The sequence below is a fragment of the Microtus oregoni genome, unplaced genomic scaffold, assembly GCF_018167655.1.
Source record: "Microtus oregoni isolate MIOR12 unplaced genomic scaffold, Mior012 000003F_ref0000135, whole genome shotgun sequence".
Lineage (NCBI taxonomy): Eukaryota > Metazoa > Chordata > Mammalia > Rodentia > Cricetidae > Microtus > Microtus oregoni.
Window position 1 is genome coordinate 29,067,443 of NW_024543062.1, and position 23,076 is coordinate 29,090,518.

A 23,076-nucleotide genomic window follows, 5' to 3' on the forward strand; every position below is an offset into this window, starting at 1 on the left:
TGTGTCTTACAGCAGACCTTGATAGACGAAGATGGAGAGAGAGAACTCAACCTCCCGCCACTGCCCCCCAGTCAAGCGTGACAAGGCGCGGGCTGGTTGCGTGACTTGTGACGTCTCCAAGCCCTATAGGAGCAGCGGCTGGTGAGATAGTCGCTATCGCCCGGTTGCCTCTTTATTTTATTGGGGTATGCCTGGCAATAAACAGTAATATTTAATTTGTCGGAGACCACAAACCGACGGCAGACTGGGAGGTACTTGCTTCTCTCGACAGACCTTGGAAGAAGTCTTCGCTTTAAAGGAGGTCTTTGGGGGGTATGTCCTCTCAAAACTCCTTGTGAACTGCTTTACCTCAGTGAGCTTGTCTTGACTTCTGGCCTGAAAGAAGAGGTGAGTCTTGTGAGGGAAAATTTGGGGAGAGGGTTGTAGCTATTTACAACCGGTCTTTATTTCCCCCCCCCGAAACCCCCAGCTTCCCGGGAACCCTACCTAGGCCTGGCTGAACCCCCTCCTTACTTCAATTGAGAGGCATCTCGCCCTTTGATCACTTGCAAGAATGGATCTCTTCTGCCAGGTTTTAAGAAAAATATTCAAAACAACACTGTGTGGTGGCTGGCTCCGTTCACCGTCTAAGCTCAACGAAGGAAGTGTATCTGGCTGGATTGTTGCTTGGGGAAGCCCAGATTTTCCCTCTCGGGAAGGGCCCGCTGATTATTTATGGGGATTAATTTTATCCTCAAATCTCTGCAAATGTAAAGGGATTGGAGAGGTCTGTCTGGATTTCCCCTTCCCACCACCAGAGAGGCAGGCTCTCAACCCGAGGTCAGGTTGGCTTTCTGTGCCCCGCTCGAAGTTGAGGTTGACTGGGTTCAAACCCAAAGGCCTCAGTGCAGACTTTTCGAAGTCGAGTGAACGTGTTTGCACAAATAAATTGCTGGCCTCGGGCAAGGTCAGCTTGAAGACAGACCTGGAAGGTAGAGGGCGGGGTTTCTCCCTAGTTGGCCCACATTCGCAACTGAAAAGTCCACTGGAGAAATCGTGCAGGGGCGGCCTACAATTTTGCCGCCACAGAGGCTATGTTGTTGCTGGAGCCCAGTCTGGGCATTTTTTTCCCCTCTCTCTCTTTCCAACCCTTGGCTCTAAGGGTGTAGTCTCTAATTAGAGTCCCAGAAAAGAAACGTGCTGAGAGGGTATAAGGAGGCTGGAGTGGGAAACAGAATGGGATCACTGGCGTTTGTTTCAAGCACCGCTCTTCCGTTGTCTCAGTCTGGTTCCGCTCACACCAGAACCCACTACCAGTTTCTGCTATAGACTTGCTTTCTGCTTTCCTTCACCCTCTGGACAGCGGCCTTCAGAGAGGCAGAGGGCAGGCTGAGGAGCACTCGGAGCTGAAACCCAGCCAGTCCTCAGTGACTGATTATTTTTAATAAAACTGGGCACTGCCCTGTGTGCACCCCAGTGTGTGCGTGTGTGGAGGAGTGCACGCACAATGATTTCTTGGCATCTTCGGTCCTGGTCCCCCTTCCCAAGGTACCTTCTTCCCCAAGTCCCAAGTCCTAGAGAACTGGGGGGGGGGGGGTGCGATGAGTCTGGGGTGGAGAAGAGCTGTCAAGTCAAGGCAGCTAGTCCTGGCTCTGCATGGGGCCAGGCAGGGTCACACCACTCTCTGTCTGAGGTAAGCACTGGAGACAGAAATCGGGCGAGGCTGCAGAGGCCCTTGGGTGTGTGCATGCGCCTAATAATCCAGTCTTGGTTCTCTGCATGACCAGGCCTTTGAAATTGCTGGGTTGTCCGAGAGAAGCTGGTCGGCTCTGTCCTGACTCCTTCAGCTCTTCTTCATTGCTTCCTCCCTTCCTTGCTTCCTCCCTCTCTCCCTCCGCCCTTCCCTCCTTCTTCCTTCCTTTCTTTCTGTCTTTCTTCCTAGCAGCCACTGGCTCAGCACAGCCAGATGAGATGAAGGAAGGAGGATGGAAAGGGAGTGGAGGTGGGGTATCACCAGGTCTAGAGTTGACAGTCTCACAGTGATTCAAGTGTGTGTGTGTGTGTATGTGTGTGTGTGTAGGGGGGGTTATCTAGTGAAAATTGGAAAAGGTAGAGGGAGGGAGGGAGAAAGTTGGAGAAGCAATTCTTATACTTTGTGAGCATCCTGGCATCCCAGCTGAGTTAGATTGTCTAAGGGAGGGAGGGAGGAAGGGAGAGAACAGGGAGGGAGGGAGGGAGGGAGAGAGAGAGAGAGAGAGAGAGAGAGAGAGAGAGACTCTAATACCTCAAATTCTGGAACTTTAACCCCGGAAAGAGTCTCTCTGAAAGCAGCTGGCCGAGTCCCAAGACTCTCCCAGGTCCCCCAACTCCCCAACTTTTCCTCTCCGGAGGTGCAATGGCAGAGCAGGGCACTGCGACTGTATGGTACGGTTTGGGGGTGCTCCCGGACCTGCTGTTTAGTTTCGCGTTCTTCTGAGCCCTTCTTCAGCCTGACAACTTAAAAGTATTTAGGGCTAAGGAGCAGCCAGCAAGCTGTGGAGGAGGTGTGCGCTGGAGGTGGGCAGTCGCTGGGAGGTTCCCGTAGTGGGTACTTCGTAGCAACAGTAGCAGCAGCAGCACAAACTCCAGAGTCACCATGCCTGCACCCCCACCTGGCCTCCGGCTTTCCTGCTAAGAGGAAGAGGGGTGGTGGTGAATGCTGCCGGCTGCACAGAGCGAGGTAACGGTACAAACAGATGGCCGGGCGGGAGCAGGCGGCAACAGTCGGCCGGCCCGGGAAGCGGAGAATGGCGGACTCCAGCCTGTCTCCCATTCTGCGGAGTCTGGCTTGCAGAGATTTTATCCGGGCCTGGACCTTTCAAGGCGAGAAGGAGCCGGGAGGCTGCCGAGGCTGGGGGAGCAGCGCTGAGGCTTGCAAGGCACACGGCCTGGTTCTGTCAAACCACATCTTGCTCGCCTCCGCCAGCCCCCCAGCTTCCCGGGATCCTGGCAATGGTTAGGGTGGGTTTCTCCCGGCGATGGCTGCCCGTAAATGCGAGAGTGTGTGGGGCGCCAGCCCTGCTTTCCTTTGTTATGAGAAGACCATGGGGCTCCCGTGGAAGTCTCCCCCAACTCCTGAGGCCAGAGGAAGAAAGCTGTCAGAGAATTGGGCCTCAGAAGCTGTCCGTGACCCCATTTCTGTCTCAGGCCACTACAACCCAGGTTGGGATCCAGTCTTTTTGCCTAAGAAGCTGCTAAAATTGTGTGTGTGTGTGTGTGTGTGTGTGTGTGTGTGTGTGTGTGGTGTGTGTGTGTGTGTGTGTGTGTGTGTGTAGGGGGGCATCTCTTTCATGAAGTCTTCTGGTGTTTTGAGGTGGAGGCGGTGGTAGAAATCCTTCTCTGAGGAAGGAGGCTGATCGAAGAACTTCAACTGCTTTATTCGTTGAAGCCCGGGACTGCCCTAATAACCGCCTGGGTCCCTGGCAGCCCATTCAATGCTTGCTGCCCAAGATTCATCCGGGAATGATTTTAGACTATCCTGGGAGCCAGCCCTGCAGTTTGAGTGAGCCAGTCCTGATTGAAGCTCAGAGAAGTTCCCTTTAGCCTGCTCACTCCACAAAACGCCTCCCCTCCCCTGTTCGCTAGCGGAGGGTACAGCCCACCGGCTTGCAGTTTGCTGCGGAGAGCCAGCAGCAGAATCGCTGGCCTCTCTCAGACCTACCTCCTGTTGTCTCTCGTTGCGACTACTTTTAATTTAAAAAAAAATATATAAGATTACTTGAAGTTGGGAGAGGGGAAGACTTAATTTTAAATGTTGTTTCATGTAAGGCTTGTATAGCAAGAGGTCCGCTATTCTGTTTCCTCCGGGTGCATCGCTTCAGGCCATTTCTCCCCTTGTGTTTTTTATTTTTGCAAGACGCGGGTCATTCTGGGCCTTTTGCCTATTGTGGGAAAGTAATGTTTCTTAGGAGGTTTCATTTAAAAACAAAATGCTGGCATGGCCTCCTGAATTTGACAAAGACCATTTCTCAAAGGGGTGCTGGGTTTTTGTTTTCTGTTTTGTTTTGGGTTCCTACCCGATGGCTTCCAAAAATACCGACGCCTTATCTTTATTGGCTCTTCCAGGAGTTCAGACAAATTTGACGGACAGCTCTCTTATCGCCCAGAGCCTGAGCAGGGGGCCTTGCCGCCTCCTCCCTGTCTAAAGGGGGTATTTCGCAAGCAGTGGTGCGTGGTCGGAAAGTGAAATAATAAAAAGACTTTCCACAGCCTCCTTCAGCTGGGAGTGGAGGATCAAACTGCTGTCCCCGACGTCGCTACACACTCTCCAACTCTGTCTCTTGTCCTCAGAATAGAACCTCGCGCGGGCTCAGGACCCGGGCGCACCATGGCGGATGCAGATGAGGGTTTTGGCCTCGCGCACACGCCTCTGGAGCCTGACTCCAAAGACAGGTCCTGTGATTCAAAACCCGAGAGCGCTCTGGGGGCTCCCAGCAAGTCTCCATCATCCCCGCAGGCTGCCTTCACCCAGCAGGTAAGAAAAGCTGGCCCAGCGCTCAGACCGAGGCCTGAGCCCGGCTCCCAGCCAGCGGTAACTCCCCGCCTCTTTACTGGCTAGGCTCATCCAATCTCCCCCAATTCCACTCTATTCCAATCCACTTTATCGAGGCGTTTATCTTTATGGCCTGCGTATTTTAGAAACCTATTTACATTATTGGAGAGCTCTCAATTATCTGACTATTTGGGGTCAGCTAACAATGGCCCAGATAATTCTCTCCCAGCTGCCCCGGGTATGCCTTATTAAGGGTCGGGTCAGCGGCCGCTTCAGACCGGCATGAGCGATGGCTTGACCCCCCTTAGATCTTTCTTAGCCTTCGCCTCCGCCCGCCTGCTCTGCGCAGCCCGCCTTGCCTCTCACGCAATACCATTTATCTTGCTCCCGGGTCCTGGAGGAGAGCACACGGAGGCTGGGATTAGGGCACCCGGGGCCTGAGCTCCACCTGGCTGGAAGCTGGACTCGCACCCTGTGCCCTGCACCCTGAAACACCCAGCGTTTTGAGTGCTCCAGGTGGACTTAAAAACTAGTGTCACCAGGCATTGAGCAGGGAGACTTGACGGGGAGATGGATTTGATGAAATCCTTCCTGGGGAGTTCAATTCCAGGGCTCTCTCCTTCGTTTCCAGAATCTCTCTCTCTCTCTCTCTCTCTCTCTCTCTCTCTCTGTGGTTGTGTGTGTGTGTGTGGGGTGTGATGGTGGTGGTGGTGATGATGGTGGTAGTGATGGTGGTGTGTGTGCGTGTGTGTGTGTGTGTGTGTGTGTGTGTGTGTGTGTTAATAAAAGCAGATAGGCTAAAGATTAGTTCGGGAGAAATTTTGCAAATTTTTTTAAAAAGGAAAAACAAGTCTACTTTTTAGCGGACTAATAACTGTTTCAAAATGAAGATTTTTGTCTGAATGCTTTGGTATTGGTTTTTAAAAATAACTTCCAGTTGGAAGGGAAAATGTTAAAAGGCTCTGGGCTGCCCCAAGACAAAGGCTGGGCAGGGGAGTGGCGAGGGCCTGGAAGGACTGCTAATATAGACGCTGAGAACTAATTTTTGTTTTTTTGCTGCTGGGGGTCGGAAAGAAACATTTTAAAACTGACAGTTTCCACATAGTACCTCACATGTGCTAGAATCTCAGCACTAGGGAGGACAAGGCAAAAGGACTGCCAGGAGTCTAATACATGTGCAGGGTAGTATATTCCAGGCCTGCCCGGGCTGCAGACGGAGACCTTGTCTCATGTAATAACAACAATGAATAAGATCGGGAAATTCTTGTATGTTTATAGTCACACCCAGTGATGATAATTGGCATTAATGTCTTTGCATAGCTGTATGTTTTGCATCTGGGTGACTATACAAGAATATCCTGGTGGGGTTTTCTAGATTGACACCTTCCAAGTCATATCCCAGCTACTAATGGATCAAAATTAGCTGGCCTGGTCCTCTCCAGAGGAGCGCAGTGGTGGGAGAGATGATTCCCAGGCCTCAGGCTGATGGAGGAGACAGCAGGTACCTTGAGAGGAGAGGTTGCTGGAAGCAGGCTCAAGCCTGTTTTGTGAATTATAGGCCTATGCCTTAGGTTACCCTAGAGTTTCCATCAGAACCCCCTTTCTTTGAACTTGCAGGATTGGGGTAGGGATAATAGAGAAGCAGCCTCTGCACACAGGAACCGGTTGGGAAGAGAAAGGATTGCCCGCTAATGCTTCTCATTGACAAGTTTCTCTCTGTCTCTCAGGGCATGGAAGGGATCAAGGTGTTTCTTCATGAAAGAGAATTGTGGCTGAAGTTCCATGAAGTGGGCACAGAGATGATCATCACAAAGGCGGGGAGGTGAGCCGGCTACTGGCACAGAAGCCGTTGGAGGGGAGACAATGGGGAGACTAGCCAGGGAGAGAAATAGAACAGAGACAATATTTACAACCAGAGCTCATTCTGGTTAAAGAGTCCTCAGCAGGCTGGGGGACCTATCCCAAAGTCTTACTTACCTCTGAGTGAGATTAAAGTGAACAGGGGCCTGAGCAGTTATCTAAAGAGGTTATCATGGCGGGGGTGGGGGTGGGGGTGGGGAGGGGGGGAGAGAGAGAGAGAGACAGAGAGAGAGAGAGAGAGAGAGAGAGAGAGAGAGAGAGAGAGAGAATGGAGGTGGAGAAGGATTTGGACTTGATCCTTTGCCCCCACCTCTATTCCCACAATCTCTGACCTTGGAATAATTCCAGGGTCCCACCCGACAATCGCCAACCCCTGAAACTATTGAATGTATTCGCTACCTCTTTCATTGTTTATAGAAAGCCAGCGAAGCCTTTGAAAGCGAGCGGAGGGCTCCTCCGAGCTCTGTACACAGACATGGATAAACACAGCCGATCAGCCATTGCGCAGGGACTAAAATTGCTCTACAAGGCTGGCCGGAGTTTCAACTAGAAAGGCTAGGCCTGGGGGGAAGGGTGGCAGAGCAGGCGCAAGCTCTGGGTCTCCGAGTGTCCTCCAATGCGTTTGTTTCTCCCGGCCTGGGAAAGCTACCCTATGCTTCCTAACCGGCCGAGCCCACATAGGTCCCCACCATCTAAGAGCATCTAAGAGGAAATTGGCTAGAGCCAGCGTGTGAAGAGACGGAGGCCAGGCCAGTAGGCCCAAGATGCCGGGTGTGTAAAGGCAAAGGGTGGAGTTGATTTTTCCAGATTCCGCGGGTTCTCTAGCCCAAGCCGCCCTCAATAAACTGACAACGGTGACGTTTATTATTTCTTGAAATTAAACAATGTCGGCTCCCCCGCTCAGCCCAAGGCCCTAGTGAACTAGAAGGAGGTGGGTCTGTTTATATCAGACATCTGAGGTCCCCTTTCCCATCCTACTCAGGAAGGAAAGTCCCAGCCGGCTGCCTTTTTCCCCCTCGCTGGAGCCTAGAGGATTTAACTATAAAAGGCTTGCAAAATCAGTCTCTGGTGCCTCTGCCTGCCGGGCAGGAGCTCTTGCTAGGGCAGATAAACACGAAGAGGTCCGGGCTCCGGGCCTGTGACAGAGGCCTTCTCACCGCTCTTCTCACGCCGCGCTCCAATTTAGGTCCAATGACTTGTCCCGATGCGCAAAACCAGTCGGATGCCCTGCTTTCTGTGGCGCTGTGCCTCACCAGACCTTAAGGAAAAATTTCTAGGGGGCCCGAGGCATGGAGTGCCAGGAATCCGAGTTCTGCATCAGTTCGGTGCCTGCCGTTAGCTTTCTAGTACAGGCTTTGGCTTTCTCTAAAGCCGATTCTGGAAAGGGATGGAATTTCTTTCCCTAGTGCCTGGGAGTTTAAGCTCCCCAGGGAAACCTGCCAAGCTCCGTGGAGAAGTTACAGATCATTTATGAGTAACCGCACGCTGGCGATGCGATGCGGGGCTGGAAACTAACCCGGCGAACTTGGGAACCTCTTGGCAGTCACAGTAAACCTGCACCTTCAAAAGCAGAGGACAAAAGTTAGTATCTTAGGTGATGTGTCCCCGGGGTGCCACGTTGGTTGGCGGCCACAGGACCAAAGTGAGAAGGCCGCTAGCTTTGTTGGAATGACCGGCTTTCTCACCCTGATTTCAGGTTCCGCACAGAGTCTCTAAACATAGAAGTCTGTAAGCCATGCTCTCCGGGCCCTCGTTTCTTCCTAGGTGCCTGCAACCGCTGCTGCTGCCTTCCTTCTAACTTCAGGGGAAACCCGGGGTGGATTTCACCGGGGATGGAGTGGGGCCAGTGCTCTTTATTTCTCCAGGAACTGCTACAATATCAGAAAGGGCTTTTCTGAGTATTGGCATTAACTCCCCCCTCCCCGCTTTCTCTCTGTGTGTTCCTCTCCCTCTCTCTCCCAGGCGGATGTTTCCTAGTTACAAAGTGAAGGTGACTGGCCTTAATCCCAAAACGAAGTACATTCTTCTCATGGATATTGTTCCCGCGGACGACCACAGATATAAATTTGCAGATAATAAATGGTAGGCGCCGGAGTTCCAGAGGGCAGAGAGCTGGGAGGGGAGTGCAATGTCTATTCCACCCCCAGGAACTGAACCAGTAAACTCGTTAGTACTTTCATTTAGCTTCCACTAAGGCTCAAGACCTGTGTGCCTATTCTATTGCACAGAAAGGGGCTGCGACAACTAGCTCCCATTTCATAGGCCTGAAAACTAAGGCTGCCAGGAAGCGAGGGGACCCTGTGTACTTCTAACTCCACAAGGGCTACACATTTTTTTTATTATTTTATTTTATTTTTGTTAAAAGGGTATTGTTACCAAGTACTGGTTATATTTCTGCGGGGCACAAAACCATTTACAGTTATTTTTTATGAGTTACCTGCTTTGAACATGACTCTTTTTTTTTTTTTTAATGAAACTGCAAAACTGGCCCATGGCTTTACTGGTAAAGCAGCCAGGAGAGGAGAAGCCATTGCTGGGCTCCACAGCACTGTTGAGAAGTTGAGGCGGAGGCCGGAGGCCGGAGGCCGGAGGAGGAGGGCTCCTTTGAAAGCAGTTAGGGAGTTTTCAAGAATTTTGCATGTGTAGATCTTCAGCTCTCACCAATAATTTGTGTGCAGCAGAGGCCTTGAGGCCCCACACACTCCTGGAGCTGGGCTGGGGAAGGAACTGAGGGTAGGGGAAGAAGAAAGAATCAGCGTGGGGTTCTCTGGAACAGCGGAGGCTGTAACCCGCTGAAGGAGACCAGCTTGTACCCAGACCAGTCGGGTAGCAGCCTTCCTCAGGCCAGCTGCCTCTGGACCACAGAAAGCCCAGCAGCTCTCACTTCCTTCACCCAGGTCCGTAACCGGCAAAGCGGAACCTGCCATGCCGGGCCGCCTCTATGTGCACCCGGACTCCCCGGCAACTGGAGCACACTGGATGCGGCAACTTGTCTCCTTCCAGAAACTGAAGCTCACCAACAACCACCTGGACCCCTTTGGGCATGTAAGTAGCCTGATCCCCATCAGTGTGTGAGACAACCCCCCACCCACTCACCCTCACCCCATTTTCTCACTTCTCCCTGGGACTCTATCGTCTCCTTTTATCTATCTATCTATCTATCTATCTATCTATCTCTATCCATTCATTCATTCGTTTGTTTATTTATTTATTTTGGTTATGCTTCCCCACTTCCCTCGTTCTCTCTCAAAGATTCCATTCACATAGTCTCAAGCTGTCCCTCAACTATTTGGGACCCTCTTCAGGGTAGGATTATCAGTAAGAGCAGCCACACCCAACCCTTCCTCTACCTTTCTGACCTGGATGTTTTTTTTTTTTTTGTCCCATCTTCTTGCCCCCTGTTCTCAGCTTCCCCCTTTCTCACATTCTCAATTCACTGGTACCTCTGCCTTCTTCTTCCTCTAGTTCTTCTATCTTCACCACTCCTTATCGGAGGGGGACAATCCCAGTGGTCTATCCTAGCATCTGCCTTTCTTCTTCCCTGGGTGGCTGTCAACTTCAGGCCACCCTATTTCTAAGCCCTAATTTGTAATTGAACTTTCTCAATGAAAGGGGAATGCCAGTATCCTGCCCCTTCTTTTACAGGTGGCAAGTGAACCCTGGCGCCAGCGCCTGCTTTAAGCTTGGTGTTCTTGGGCAGATCGATTCTATTTTATCTTACTATCCAGTCTCCATTCTCCTTTTCATGCTTAGAGTAGAAACCTAAACCTGGGATCTCTTTAACTCTGAGAGGGAGGCTTGGGGAATCCTCCCAACTACCTGGGGTACAGTGAGTGTGCAGAGCAAGTGTTCATAGTGAATGTGTGTAATGAGTGTTTATGGCTCCTCTCTTTAGTGAGCATTGCCTTCCGTGGGTTCCCAGCCCAGCCTCACCCTTATTTATCCAAACAAACTATCAAAAACAAAAACAAAAACCAACCAAACAAAAACCCCACAGGCTTTTGGGAGAAATAGTCCCAAATCTCTCAATTGCTTTGGCTTTGAATTCTGCATTTAGAGCCCATTGCTAGGTGATTCAAACATGCTCATCTTTGGAAAGCTGTTGCTCAAAGTTGTTTTTGCAAAGGGAAGTGGGGGGTTCATATAGTTTTTTGGGGGTCAGAGGATTCACTGGGAGGGGCATATAGTCTCCAGTTTAGGGAAATGAGGCCTGGATAAGATGGACTTGGGGCTAAGTTCAAATGTTGAATCTGCTCTTTCTGGGTGATAGTGACAGAGGCCACCTGGGACCTCGGTGGCAGGATGGTCCCCTGAGGGTTCTCTCTATGGGAGGAAAGCCTGGGTTGTGGCTCCAGTGGCACAGATGGCCCAGAGCTGTCCAGGTGCAGGACTAGAAAGTTTGGGGTGTTCCCGTGGTTACTAAGCATGTGCATTAAGGTCCTTCCTGCCTCCTCATGTGTGCTGGGACCCTCAAGTGGGGGCTTCTGTGAAACTGTCACATTGTCATCTCAGCTCTAAACTGCCCTTCTGTTTTTCTGGCAGTGCTTTTTGGGGTCACTCTGGAGTAGACATCCAGGAGAGGTCCTTAGCCCCATCAACAAATGCAGGCCACTTAGTGGTTTTTGTTTTGTTTTGTTTTAGTTCCTTCTCAACAACCTAAGGAAAAAGAGAGACTACTCAACCCCAACTTTGAATCTAGAGTCATCCTGATGGAATTAGGGGCCATTAGATCACCCTCTTTCTGAAGTCTCCACACTGTCCCCAGCTGTCAAAGCAATTTGGTTAAGCCGGGAGGACGGCTGTGCTGGCCCAGGGGCTGTGGCAGTCAATCTGGGGCCCCAGTGCAGTCTCTCTGTCGCCACACCGCCTGTGTCAGCCAGCGTCACTAGAAGTCTCTGTGTGTGTGTGTGTGTGTGTGTGTGTGTGTGTGTGTGTTTAGAGGCAGACACCCCCAACGGGTCGCATCTCAAGGGCCTTGCTCCGGGGAGTCTGTAAACCAGAGACACCAAGTGGAATCCTGCCTCTGTTGAGGATTGGGATCCTGTGGGGGAAAGCAGACCAGGTTTGGGGAATGAGTAAATGTGGCCTGTTGCATTAGAGAAGTTTTGGTGACTTTTAAACACACACACACACACACACACACACACACACACACCAGCATCGAAATATGGGCATTGTCTGGACAGCAAACCTGGTTTTATTACTCTGAATGCTTATGCAGTTGCCTGGACTCCAGCTAGAGCTGCAACCAGGCTCCTCCTCCATCTCTGTCTCCTGACAATACTAAGGTAGTTGTAGCAATAGCCACAACAGCAGGGGTAAGCCCCACTCAGGGTACCCCAAGAACGGAGAAGGACAGAACCTCCTTTCCAGCAGACTTCTGTCTTTGAGTCCCATATGTTAGAGAAAAGAAACCTCCAGATCAACCCTCAACGGGGTTGACAGTGGGGGGGGGCACTTCCTCCCCACCTCACTGTTTTAGGAAGTCAGACTCAGCTCTCCCCCACCAACAGTCAGTCTCTCTCTCTCTCTCTCTCTCTCTCTCTCTCTCTCCTCCCTCCTTTTCACGTTTCAAAACAAAGGGCCTAGGTTTGAGATCTGTCTGTCTGGGGTTTCTTCAGTCCTTAGTCTTCCTCAGAAGGACTTTGAGGAGGGGTGTGTGCCATGACTACTTGTATGTATGGACATACATTCTTCCTGTACCTCCCCGGGCCCCATTGCTGTCCGGCTTTCCCAACCCCCACTGGTTCCTGCCTCCAGACTTGCCAGGCTCCCCGTTGGGGGCGGGAAGTGCCCTAATACACAGAGTTAATTTATTAAGCAAACTTTATTAAGAATTCTGATTTACTGCCTTGTGTGCTTTGGGTAGGTTCCTGGAATATTACCTTGACTTTCTCATGTGGAAATTGTCATTTTTGAAATGTTTCTTTTAAACGAAATCACTGGCCCCTTTTCAAAACAGAAGAAAAAAAAAGGCTATTTTTTTTTTCTTCCCGGAGAGCCTATATAATAAAGCTAATTGGCAGTACAGATGGGGGAGGAGCGAGGATCTAGCTGGAAACAAAGGGAGTTTTGATTTTGTTTCTTCTGACAATCTCATTTTCTGTTATTTTTTAGATTATCCTGAACTCCATGCACAAATACCAGCCCCGATTACACATCGTGAAAGCAGACGAAAATAATGGATTTGGTTCAAAGAATACTGCATTCTGCACCCACGTCTTTCCGGAGACCGCGTTTATCGCCGTGACTTCGTACCAGAATCACAAGGTAAGCCCCACTCTCTGGGAGCCTGCAGCGGCAGATGCCTGCTGGTTTACATGGACGCATGCGCTGGGTTCTGGGTTTTCGCCGGAATGCCGTCCTTTAAAGGCTGAGGGTGGGTCCGCAGTCCCGCAGACTCAACTTCTAGTCTCCTTCACGGGCCTGGGCAGGGGTCGAGTTGGGTTTGTTTGCATTATATTCATGGTGGGGGAGGATCTCTCTCATCTACCCTTTTCTACTTAGAACCAAATTTGTTATTCACTTAACAATTGGTGCAAGCCTGCCGATAGGGTAGGGAGAAAGGTGCTAGAATTCTTGGCTAATGCTACCCTTGGATAGGATAGCCTTTTCTGTTGAGACCAGTGTCCTGGGTTTTTAAAAAAGAGGTCCCTCAAGAGGCAATGGGGCAGATAGCATAGCCGATGCTAACGAGTATGTGCGTGGGGGCGGGTGAGCTCAGTGAGGGCTGACCCCCTGTCGTGGACCCTGCCCCACCCCCTCAATCTGGGTGAAGTTAGCTATAGGTTGCCAGGCTGGCAGGGCAGGGCATGGAAGGGTCATAGGCAGGTTTAGTTCCGGGTCATGCAGTGGAGATCATTCTGGTGCTGGTTGGGTGATAGATAATGCCTCAACCAATCCTGTTACAGCCTACTGTGGGTAGTCTCTGAATTCCGACTGTGAATGGCCAGACTATGATGGATGGATGATCCCTTCCAGATCTAGGGAGAGTTCCCCTTCCTTGCCCCAGAAGAAACCCCTGCCCCCTCCCCAACACAATTAACTTTTTAAAAGGGAAAGAACAGAGCTGACCCCAGCAAGGGCGAAATGGTAAGGTCAGCTGAGGTGACTTAGCGAGTCAACCCTGAGTTGATCCTGGGTGACTCTGCAAACCCAACCCTCCTTTAACTGTGGCCATGTCACTGCTTAAAGAGTTCCAGACCCGACACACAAGGACCACAAATACCTCATCCTCCTCCCACTCAGGCAAACCTAGGTTCACGGAGGAAGGGTAGGGTGTGTGTGTGGGGGGGGGGGTATATAAATGCTATGATTTGCTTGTCCAGGTCAAGGCAGCACAACTTGTGGGGATTTACTCTTTCTTTCTAGCTTTTTGTGAGTCCTGGGGATTGAACTCAGGTCTTCAGACTTGGAGGCAGGCCCCTTTACCTGCTGAGACATTTTCTGACCATCGTGTGTGAGTTTTGAGCACAGTTTAATGAACTCTGGTCTAAATGTCTCAGATCTGCCAGCGCGGTTCTTCAGCCACACGTCTGGGCGTGCATTTGATGACTGCACAGAAACCCCACTCACAGGAGCGGCTTCCTGTCTTAGTTGGGTGTGGCACTCTGGTTGAACTGCACAGGAAAGCCTTTTTAGCCAGGTGGAGAGATTTGGGACACACAGAAGAGGGGAGATGAGTTTCTGCCTCCCTTCGTCTTCCACAGAATCTTCCCCACTTCTTACCTGTTGTCCCAGAGTTGTGACCAGAGTCCCAGAGTTGTTAATTTCCCACGTGAAGAGCCCTAGGTGATGCACTTCCCAGTCAAGTTCAAGACCCTAGGAAACTTTCCTCAGGTGGATATGCAACGTGTAACGTAACTGGGCCATGGTTCCTTATGATCTGTGGACAGCGTCTCTAGCTCTATTGTCCCAGCTGGAATGGGTGTTGAGAAGGCTGAGGGCGTGGGTAAGCCCACTGAGAGGTTAACACTACGTGGATTAAGGGGTGGACCCGAGGACAGGGGAGGGGCAGAGTGCTCAGATTCAAAGGCGGGATCTAACTCAGTCTCCCCTCTGTAAAATTGGATCACGACAGCATCCACCTCATGAGGTTCTCTTAAGGATTACAGAAGATAATCACAAAATAAACCCAGGGAGTGGCGTAGGCTTCACGACAAGGCAATGGTGTGGCTCTGGCCCCTGGTCAGTTAGTTTGCGGGTCAGCTCTGTTCAGATTTTTTTTTATTTTTTTATTTTTTGGTGGTGGTGGTGGTGGGATTCTTTGCCTGCTCACTGTCACTCTTTGGTTGTATTAAAATCAGAATGAATGACATTTTAAAATTAGGTCTATTATTGTGGTTAAAAAAAAAAGAACTACGAATGTCAATGTTTGTGAACTTCTTGGTTCATTGTCAATCAAGAACTGGCTTGGTATGTTTTGGATGAAAGAGTCTGGGGGGGGAATATTCTGAATGAGTGGACAGCCAGGAATATCTGAGGAAAGCAAGCCACTGTTTGGGGAGGGGTTCAAAGAACTCAGAGCCCCCTTGATGCTTTCTCCAGAGAGCCAGGTAGGGATGAGTACTTAGCCGGGCTCCTGTCTTAGGCGATAAGGCATACGCACACCCTTTCAGCACAGGACTCTCAGTGGCGACTGTATTTCCTCAGCCCAGCTGTGATCTTAAGCTGGGTTCAGGAGTTATTTCCCCAGATGTTTGGCAGCCTGAAAAAAAGATATTTAAAACCTCAACTCCTCCCCAGCCACAATGGACGTTCACTCCGGGAAACACATTTTGTTCGGGTTTTCGCGGCGGTTGTCAGCAACTCCCAGCACACTGCCTAGAAATGTGTAGGTGTTAAACACCAGTCACTCGGGCACTCCATTTCCCACGGCTCTTGCTACAATGGCCATGCGTGTATGCAAGCATGCATGTCCCCCCATGTTAACTGACTTTTCCATTCCGAGGTGCCTTGCTCCAGCTTGAGCCCTTGTGTATGGAGTCCATATTTATGAGGTACTAGCTTTCTGGCCGGTACCAGGAAATGAAGCCCCTAATAGAGAGACATAATTAAGATTTTTTTGGCTCTCGTGAGTTGTTTTTTTTTCCCCAAAAGTAAGAATTTGCAACAATTATTTTCATTAATTTTTACAACCGCTGTCTCACCAGTTGGAGCCAGCAATTATATTTGCCCCCCTTCCACTCTCTCCCTCCCCGGATATCCGGTTTTATGCTGATTTGAGAAGGGAGCACCTTTGTATAGTAAATAGAAGTAGGTTTCCCAGGAGCTTTTGGTAGATGCGGGGCTTCCAGGTGTGCGGATTTGGGGGCTCCTAAGCTGACGTGCTGTCTGCAGTTTATAGACTGGTTTATAATGTATGAGGCCGTGTGCAAACTAAGATGTGTTTTCCCGCACAGCCTGTCTAGAAGCATTTCTCAAGGATGATTCTCTGCGTGTGTGTACATGTGTGTGTGTTGTATATGCATGTGGTGTATATGTGTGTGTGCACATATGTATATGTGTGTTTGCCTGTGGTGTGTGCACATGTATGTGGACATGTGCCTTGGGATATGTGTGTGTGTGCATGTGTGCACTCTGTACACAGTGGAGGTCAGATGACAACTTGAGAGGATCAATTCTCTCCTTCTCTCCTCTCAGTCCTAGGGATAGAGCTCAGGCTGCCAGGCTTGGGGACACACATCTTTACCAGCTAAACCTCTTCAGGGGCACCACCTTCTCATTGAGACAGGGTTTTTCACTGAAGCTAGAACTTCCCGATTGGCCAGACTGGCTAGCTAATGAGTTCCTGGGGATCCTGCTGTCTCTGTACCCTGAGAGTCTGTGCTAGAGGCAATCTACACCTGTCCCATCACCCCAGCCCTCCCTAGCAGTGCCTAGATCTTGGAGGTGTCTATGTCCATTAAAGAAGGGAGGCTGGGATGTGGTGCAGCTCTGAGCCCTGGAACAGTGTGTGCCAGGCCCTGGATTCTATTCCCAGCACCGCCTAAAAGTAGATACATTTAAAATCAATACTTTATTTATTTATTTATTATGTATACAATATTCTGTCTGCAGGCCAGAAGAGGGCACCAGACCTCATAACAGATGGTTGTGAGCCACCATGTGGTTGCTGGGATTTGAACTCAGGACCTCTGGAAGAGCAGGCAATGAGCCATCTCTCCAGCCCCCTAAAATCAATACATTTAAGTGTATCTGTAACTATTTTTTTTTACCCTATGCAACAAGTTTTTGTTTCCTTTTTTGAAACAGAGTCGCAGTAAGGGGTTTCAGATTCATGTCTCTCCTGCTTCAGTCTTGTGCATGGTGGCATTACAGGTGTGAGCCACCATGCCTGGCTGCTGTCCTTGTTTTGTACAAATTAAGGAATAGTGAAATTGCAAGAGACTTGAAGTGTCATAGAAGAGTCAATGTGAGCAAAAAAGCATTGTGTGTGGTGTGTGTGTGTGTGTGTGTGTGTGTATGTGTGTTTGTTTTGGCCAATTTTTATTTCTTTTTTAAAAAATGATTGTTTGAGTGTTTTGTCTGCATGTATGTCTGTGTGTATGTGTGTCTGGTGCTCACAGGAGCCAGAATAAGGCATCAGATTTCCTGGAAGTGGAGTTTCAGGCACTTGTGAGCCACCATATGCATGCTGAGAGTCAAACATGGGTCTTCTAGAAGGGCAGTTCTGGACTGGGCTCTGATTTCGTCTGGGTTCCCAGTTCATTTGTGCTCAGTGTTGCATTGACTGGAAGGGCACAGCTGCAGGGGCTGCATGGGAGGCGGGGACACAACTGAGGATTGTTCCATCCTGTTAAAGTGGTCTAGTTATTGCTATTTTGTTTGTTTATAATAGAGTCTCACGCAATTCAGGCTGATTTTCAACTCGGTATGTAGTCAATGACCTTGAATTTGTAATCGTCCTGCTTCCATTGCCTGAGTGCTGTGATCACAGATGCCTGACGTGGTGCTTCATTTACGCTTCTGCAATTGGACCCGGGACTTTCTATATGCCAGGCAGGCAACTAAGCTCCATGCCCCCTCCAAATTATTATTATTATTATTATTATTATTATTATTATTATTATTATTATTATTATTATTGGGTCTTGCTTATGTAGCCCAGACTAGCCCCCAACTCTTGATCCTCCTGCCTCAGCCTTCAGAATGTTGAGATTACAGGTATGTGCCAGCATACATGGCTTTGGTTTTCAGTTAATTCTTTGCAAATTCATTAAAAAAAAAAATCCATCCTTTGTTGGATTGTACCTTCTGAATTCAGAAGCTCATGATTCAAAGATAGTTTCTTGAAATGGCACTGCCGGGTCCAGACAAAATCAGAAAGTGACAAGCGTGGCCACGCAGGCCTGTGATGCCAGCACCCAGGAGGCTGAGGCAGGAGGATCAAAAGTTAGAAACTATAATTCAGGAGAATCCAGGCATGACAGAGCCTTTTGGTATTCAGTAAAAAGATGTCAAACTCTTTTGATGTCCACAGAAGGTTCTGAGACCAAAGCCTGCCTTCTGGCTTTAAGGAGACAATTGTTGCCATTAGAGAAGGTTCTAGGACAAGCTGGTCCTGAACTAAAACTCTCTCATGGAAAACTAGAGAGTTCATGGATCAGATTGAGCCGTTCTGTGTCTCATCTTCTCACAGAAAACTAGAGAGTTCATGGATCAGACTGAGCTGTTCTCTGTCTCATCTTATCCAAACTCTGAGAACGATCTCATCGGCCCAACAGTACACACTCTTCAGAAAACAAACCTTGCTTCCCAACTTGACGGCCTGAGCTCCATCCCTGGGACCCACATGGGTGGAAGGTGAAAACTGACTCTCCCAAATTACCCAATGCAGCAACCCCCCACACACTTAAATAATTTTCTGATAAATTTAATAACTTGTCTTAGGGCCAGTGAGATGGTTTAGTTTGCGATACACCTGCTGAGCAAGCCTGAAGACCTGAGTTCAATTCCTAGAGCCTCTCTAAAGGCAGAACGAGAGAACTGGCTCCGTGAAACTGTCCTGTGACCTCCATATCTACTGTAGCACACACACAGACGCATTTACACAAGCAGTAACGACAGTAATAATAAATAGGGGCGGAGATGATGGCCTGGTTGTTAAGAACACATACTGCTCTTGCAGAGGACTTGAGTTTGACTGCCAGTGCCCACTTTAGGTGGCTCACAACTATCCAGGACTTTAGTTCCAGGGGATCCAGTGTTCTCTTCTGGCCTCTGCAGGCACCTTACCCAGGTGCACAAACACATCATTTAAAATAAGGCAAATCTTTTTTAAAAATAATGGTTGATTTTAATTTTGGGGCCGGGGCTTTTCGAGACAGAGTTTCTATGTAGCTTTGGAACCTGTCCTGAAACTCACTCTGTAGACCAGGCTGGCCTTGAACTCACAGAGATCCACCTGCTTTTGCCTCCTGAGTGCTGGGATTGAAGGTATGCTCCACCGTTGCCCAGTTGATTTTAAAATATTGTATTTATACACTTATTTCCTCCCTTGGTTTTGGTTTTGTTGTGGTGTATGTGTGTGTGGTTATTCAAGACGGAGTTTCTCTGTGTAGCCTTGACTGTGGACCAGGCTGGTCTCTGACTCACAGAGATCCGCCTGTCTCTGCCTCCTGAGTGCTGGGATTAAGGGTGTGCACCACCATGTCCACTTCTTGGTTTTTTACTTAACCATGTCCGTTTCTGCAGCTTCTTTGCTCCCCACCTCCAACTGATACAATCCATGAACTCTCTAGATTTCCGTGAGCGAGTTTTACTTTAGAACCAGCTTGTCCTAGAACCTTCTCTAATGGCATCAATTGTCTCCTTAAAGCCAGAAGGCAGGCTTTGATCTCAGAACTTCCTATGGATATCAAAAGAGAGAGTTTGTCGTCTTTTCTTTATTGAATTCCAAGTGATTCTGGTGCTCTTGGATTCTCCTTTGTTGTATAGAGTCGTTAACAGTATTTCCAAGTAAAATAGTTTCGAATAGAAAGGGAGTTGATTTAAATAAAAATAGTAGCTGGGTGTGGGGGCTCATATCTGTTCCCCTATAATCCTAGCACTTAGAATTACCTCAGGCTGGAGGCCAGCCTGGGCTACATAGAGACCCTGTCTCAGAGAAACAAAAGTAAATTTAAAAAAAAAATCTTAAAATTGAGCTGGCTCGGCATATAAAGTACTCGCAACACAAACCTGAGGTCTGGAATTCAGATCACCTAGCAACCACACAAATGCTGAGATGGTACAGCTGGGCACCTACAGTCATGTTACTCAGGAAGTGGAGACAATTGGATAGCTAGGCTAGTTGGATCTACACGCTCTGGGCTTGATTTGGGAGTGTCATATAACAGCTCTGCTCGCTGGAGCAGAGACACCATGCTCCCCTCTCCTGGGCGGACATGGGGATAGCTCTGCTCTCTGAGACACACACCATGAAGCTTCGACCCAGGATGGACATAGGTTAGAATCTTCCTGGTAAGACCAGTGCTCACAGATTATTAGAGATGGGTTGATCGGGATATCAGAATTAGCCAGTAAGGGCTAGAGCTAAAGGGCCAAGCAGTGTTTAAATGAATACAATTTGTGTGTTGTTATTTTGGGGCATAAGCTAGCCAGGCGGCCGAGGTGCTGGGGACGCAGCCCCGCCGCTCCCATTACTACATTGGCTCATGGGAGAGATCCCGCCACAGCATATACGGTGGAGGAAAACCCAGGAAGAAGCCTAGTGTCAACTTTGGGTCTTCACATGCGTGCTCCTATACACATGAACATGCATGTACACAGACATGTACACACACATACATGTAAACAAAGCAAAACAGACCCCCAGTTTACGCAAAGCAGTGTACAGATGCTCTCAGATGTGGCAGAGGCCCTGAAGGGGAACCCTGGGCCCCTGATGGCAGCCACAATGCCCTGGTGTCTGTCATGGGAATCTTTGTGTGGCAGCTAAACTCACACACAACGTTTAGGAAACACTTGTAGCAAATTCCATATGGATGCAGTCTGCCACCTGGATCCACTATTACATCGATGCTAATATAATACGTGTTGATGGCTTAAATTAAAGAGCTGGGCCCTGAACCAAAGTGTGAAAAAACACACAGTTCTGCTTTGGGGTTGTGACACAGATTTTAAAGACAGAGTCCCCACCTCGTTGTCTAGAAAACCATAGAGGGTCAGAGCCACAGGACAGCTCCCCTCTGTGGGAGCCTCAGACCTTGGTGTTTATTGTACTGGGTAGCGTTTTACACCTGGGGTCTGCAAAATGCTGAAATGGGGCATGACCAGACCTTTGAAAGCAATGATCAAGATGTGTTTTCTGCGACAGGGAGATTACCACATTGTGTGGGAAATGCAGTCACCACGTCAACACTCACGGCTGTCTAAGGAAGAGGAGCCAAATGTTGAGGCTTCCTTTCTCTTTGAAATGCAAAATGCTCCACACACATGGGCACGCATGTGCGTTCGTGCACGCGCGCGCACACACACACACACACACACACGATGCAGAATATGACTCCAATTAATGAATAAACCAAATCCAGGTTTTCCCCTTAACAACCTTCTGACCGAGGACATTTTCAAAGCCTCCACTCTAACGTGGAGTCCCGTCACTGTGACGGGCTGTCCGGAGCCTCTTTTCCCACGATTGTTATGCACTCTTGTCCCAAGGTCCTCTTGTGGTAATCAAGTGTGAACCAACTTGTTCTCCCTCCTCCTCTCAGATTACACAACTGAAGATTGAGAACAACCCCTTCGCCAAAGGCTTTCGGGGCAGCGATGACATGGAACTGCACAGGATGTCTCGGATGCAAAGGTAAGAAATCGGGGCAGAATGCACCCCACAGATCCTCCCAGCAACATTTATGCCATCCCACAGAGAAAGAGATCTCTCGTTCTCCTCTCTCTCTCTCTCTCTCTCTCTCTCTCTCTCTCTCTCTCATCTGTCCCTATATGTTCTCTCTCTGTAGGTCAAACGTCAACACAGGTACCTTCCTCAATCACTTCTCTACTTTTTTTTTTTTTTGAGACAGAGTCTCTCATTAAACCTGGGCTCCTGATTCAGTCAGGCTGACTGGCCATTGAGCTCCAGGGATCCTCCTATGACCACCTCCCCACAAGTGGGATTGTGGGCAAGCCTCAGCACACCTGGATTCTGGGTACCATGGGTTCTGGGGATCTGAACTCAGGTCCTCATGCATGGGCAGCGGGCACTTTATGGAATGGGCCACTTCCAGGGCCCCTAGCCCTTTCTCTGATAACCTTTATGATCTGGATGGGCGCTTTCAGGCAGACTGCAGCGTCAACGGTGTGGTAGGATAGGATCCAGCTGGCCCGGGTTCCAAGGCTATATGCCTCCTCTTCTGTGTGTCCCTCCCCCCATCAAACCCTTCCCATTCCCTCATCCGTCTCAGCTGTTGAAGGTTGTTCTTTTGGCAACAGCTCTCCATCAATGAGAGAGAAGTGAGCAACCCCATTTCCTGAGGGCGAAACACAGACCAACTTGACACCAGGTGGTTTCCAGGACAGCTCATGAGCATGGGAGTTCCAGTGGGGAGCCAGTGCCAAAAATCAATTGCTAGCCGGGCGGTGGTGGCGCACGCCTTTAATCCCAGCACTCGGGAGGCAGAGGCAGGCGGATCTCTGTGAGTTCGAGACCAGCCTGGTCTACAAGAGCTAGTTCCAGGACAGGCTCCAAAAAAAACCACAGAGAAACCCTGTCTCGAAAAACCAAAAAAAAAAAAAAAAAAAAAAAAAAAATCAATTGCTAGTTTTACATATCCTGTGGTCACAGTCGCTGAAATGACAGATAGAAAGGGCCGGAACAAGCATACACAGAGAGAACTGGGTCTGATGGAAATGGCTGAACAAGTAAGGCAGGTCGTCAATTGATCTCTCAACTTCCAGCTTGACCACTACATGGCAAGAGAATTAGAAATCACATCTTGAGCTCCTTGATCAAATGTGTGTGTACAAGCACACGCATGTGCACGCACACACATAAGCACACAGTTACACATGCACGAATACACGTGAACACATACACAAGCACACAGATACACATGCATGCACACACATACATGGTGGGTGTACACACACACGGTGTACATAGAGATACACATGCATGCACACACACACGCACACACACACACACACACACACACACACACACACGGTGGATGTAGACATATATTCTCTCATTTTCTCTCTGTTTCTCTTTCCCTCTCAGTGCATTTTGTGATTCAAAATAAAATGAAATCATTGATGACATTCTGGAAGAGAAGAGAGAAGAAAAGGGAAAGTTAGTTATATTTGGAACATGGTCATTCAAAAAGGGTGAGGAATCAAAAACAGAGAAAGGGATGGAGATCCCATAGTCTTGAAGTCTAAACATTGGTCTAAAAACTGTGTGCTATGAAATCAGTTTAACTTAAAAATATTATTTTATTCATATGGATATTTTCCATGCACATGGAAAATGTGCTATGTACATTCAGTGGCCATGGAGGCCAGAAGGGGGTGTCAGATCCCCTGGAACTGGAGTTACAGATGGTTGTGAGATGCCACGGGGGTGCTGGCAATTGCATCCAGGTTCTCTGGAAGAGCAAGCGCTCTTAATTGTTGAGCCAACTCTGCAGCCCCAGGAATATCTAAATTCAATATTTGCAAAATGGATTTTTAAATTGGCACTTGCTATAGTTCTAGGGTCAGTG

General features: G+C 49.1%; 1 protein-coding gene across 4 annotated transcripts in view; it reads left to right on the forward strand.

Annotated features, from left to right (window-relative positions):
* Positions 1-258: 258 nt before the first annotated feature.
* Positions 259-23,076, forward strand: part of Tbx5 (T-box transcription factor 5) — a 50,246-nt gene continuing 27,428 nt past the window's right edge. Inside the window, exons 1-7 of one of the 4 annotated variants that reach the window (XM_041648768.1) lie at positions 259-387; positions 4,309-4,492; positions 6,238-6,332; positions 8,333-8,452; positions 9,268-9,415; positions 12,488-12,640; positions 21,088-21,179. In XM_041648768.1, the coding sequence (XP_041504702.1) occupies positions 4,346-4,492; positions 6,238-6,332; positions 8,333-8,452; positions 9,268-9,415; positions 12,488-12,640; positions 21,088-21,179 (755 nt within the window). In that variant the 5' untranslated portion in view covers positions 259-387; positions 4,309-4,345. Of the gene's footprint in view, positions 388-2,661; positions 2,699-4,308; positions 4,493-6,237; positions 6,333-8,332; positions 8,453-9,267; positions 9,416-12,487; positions 12,641-21,087; positions 21,180-23,076 lie in introns of those variants that run through there. The other 3 variants (XM_041648769.1, XM_041648770.1, XM_041648771.1) reach the window with 3 other exon arrangements.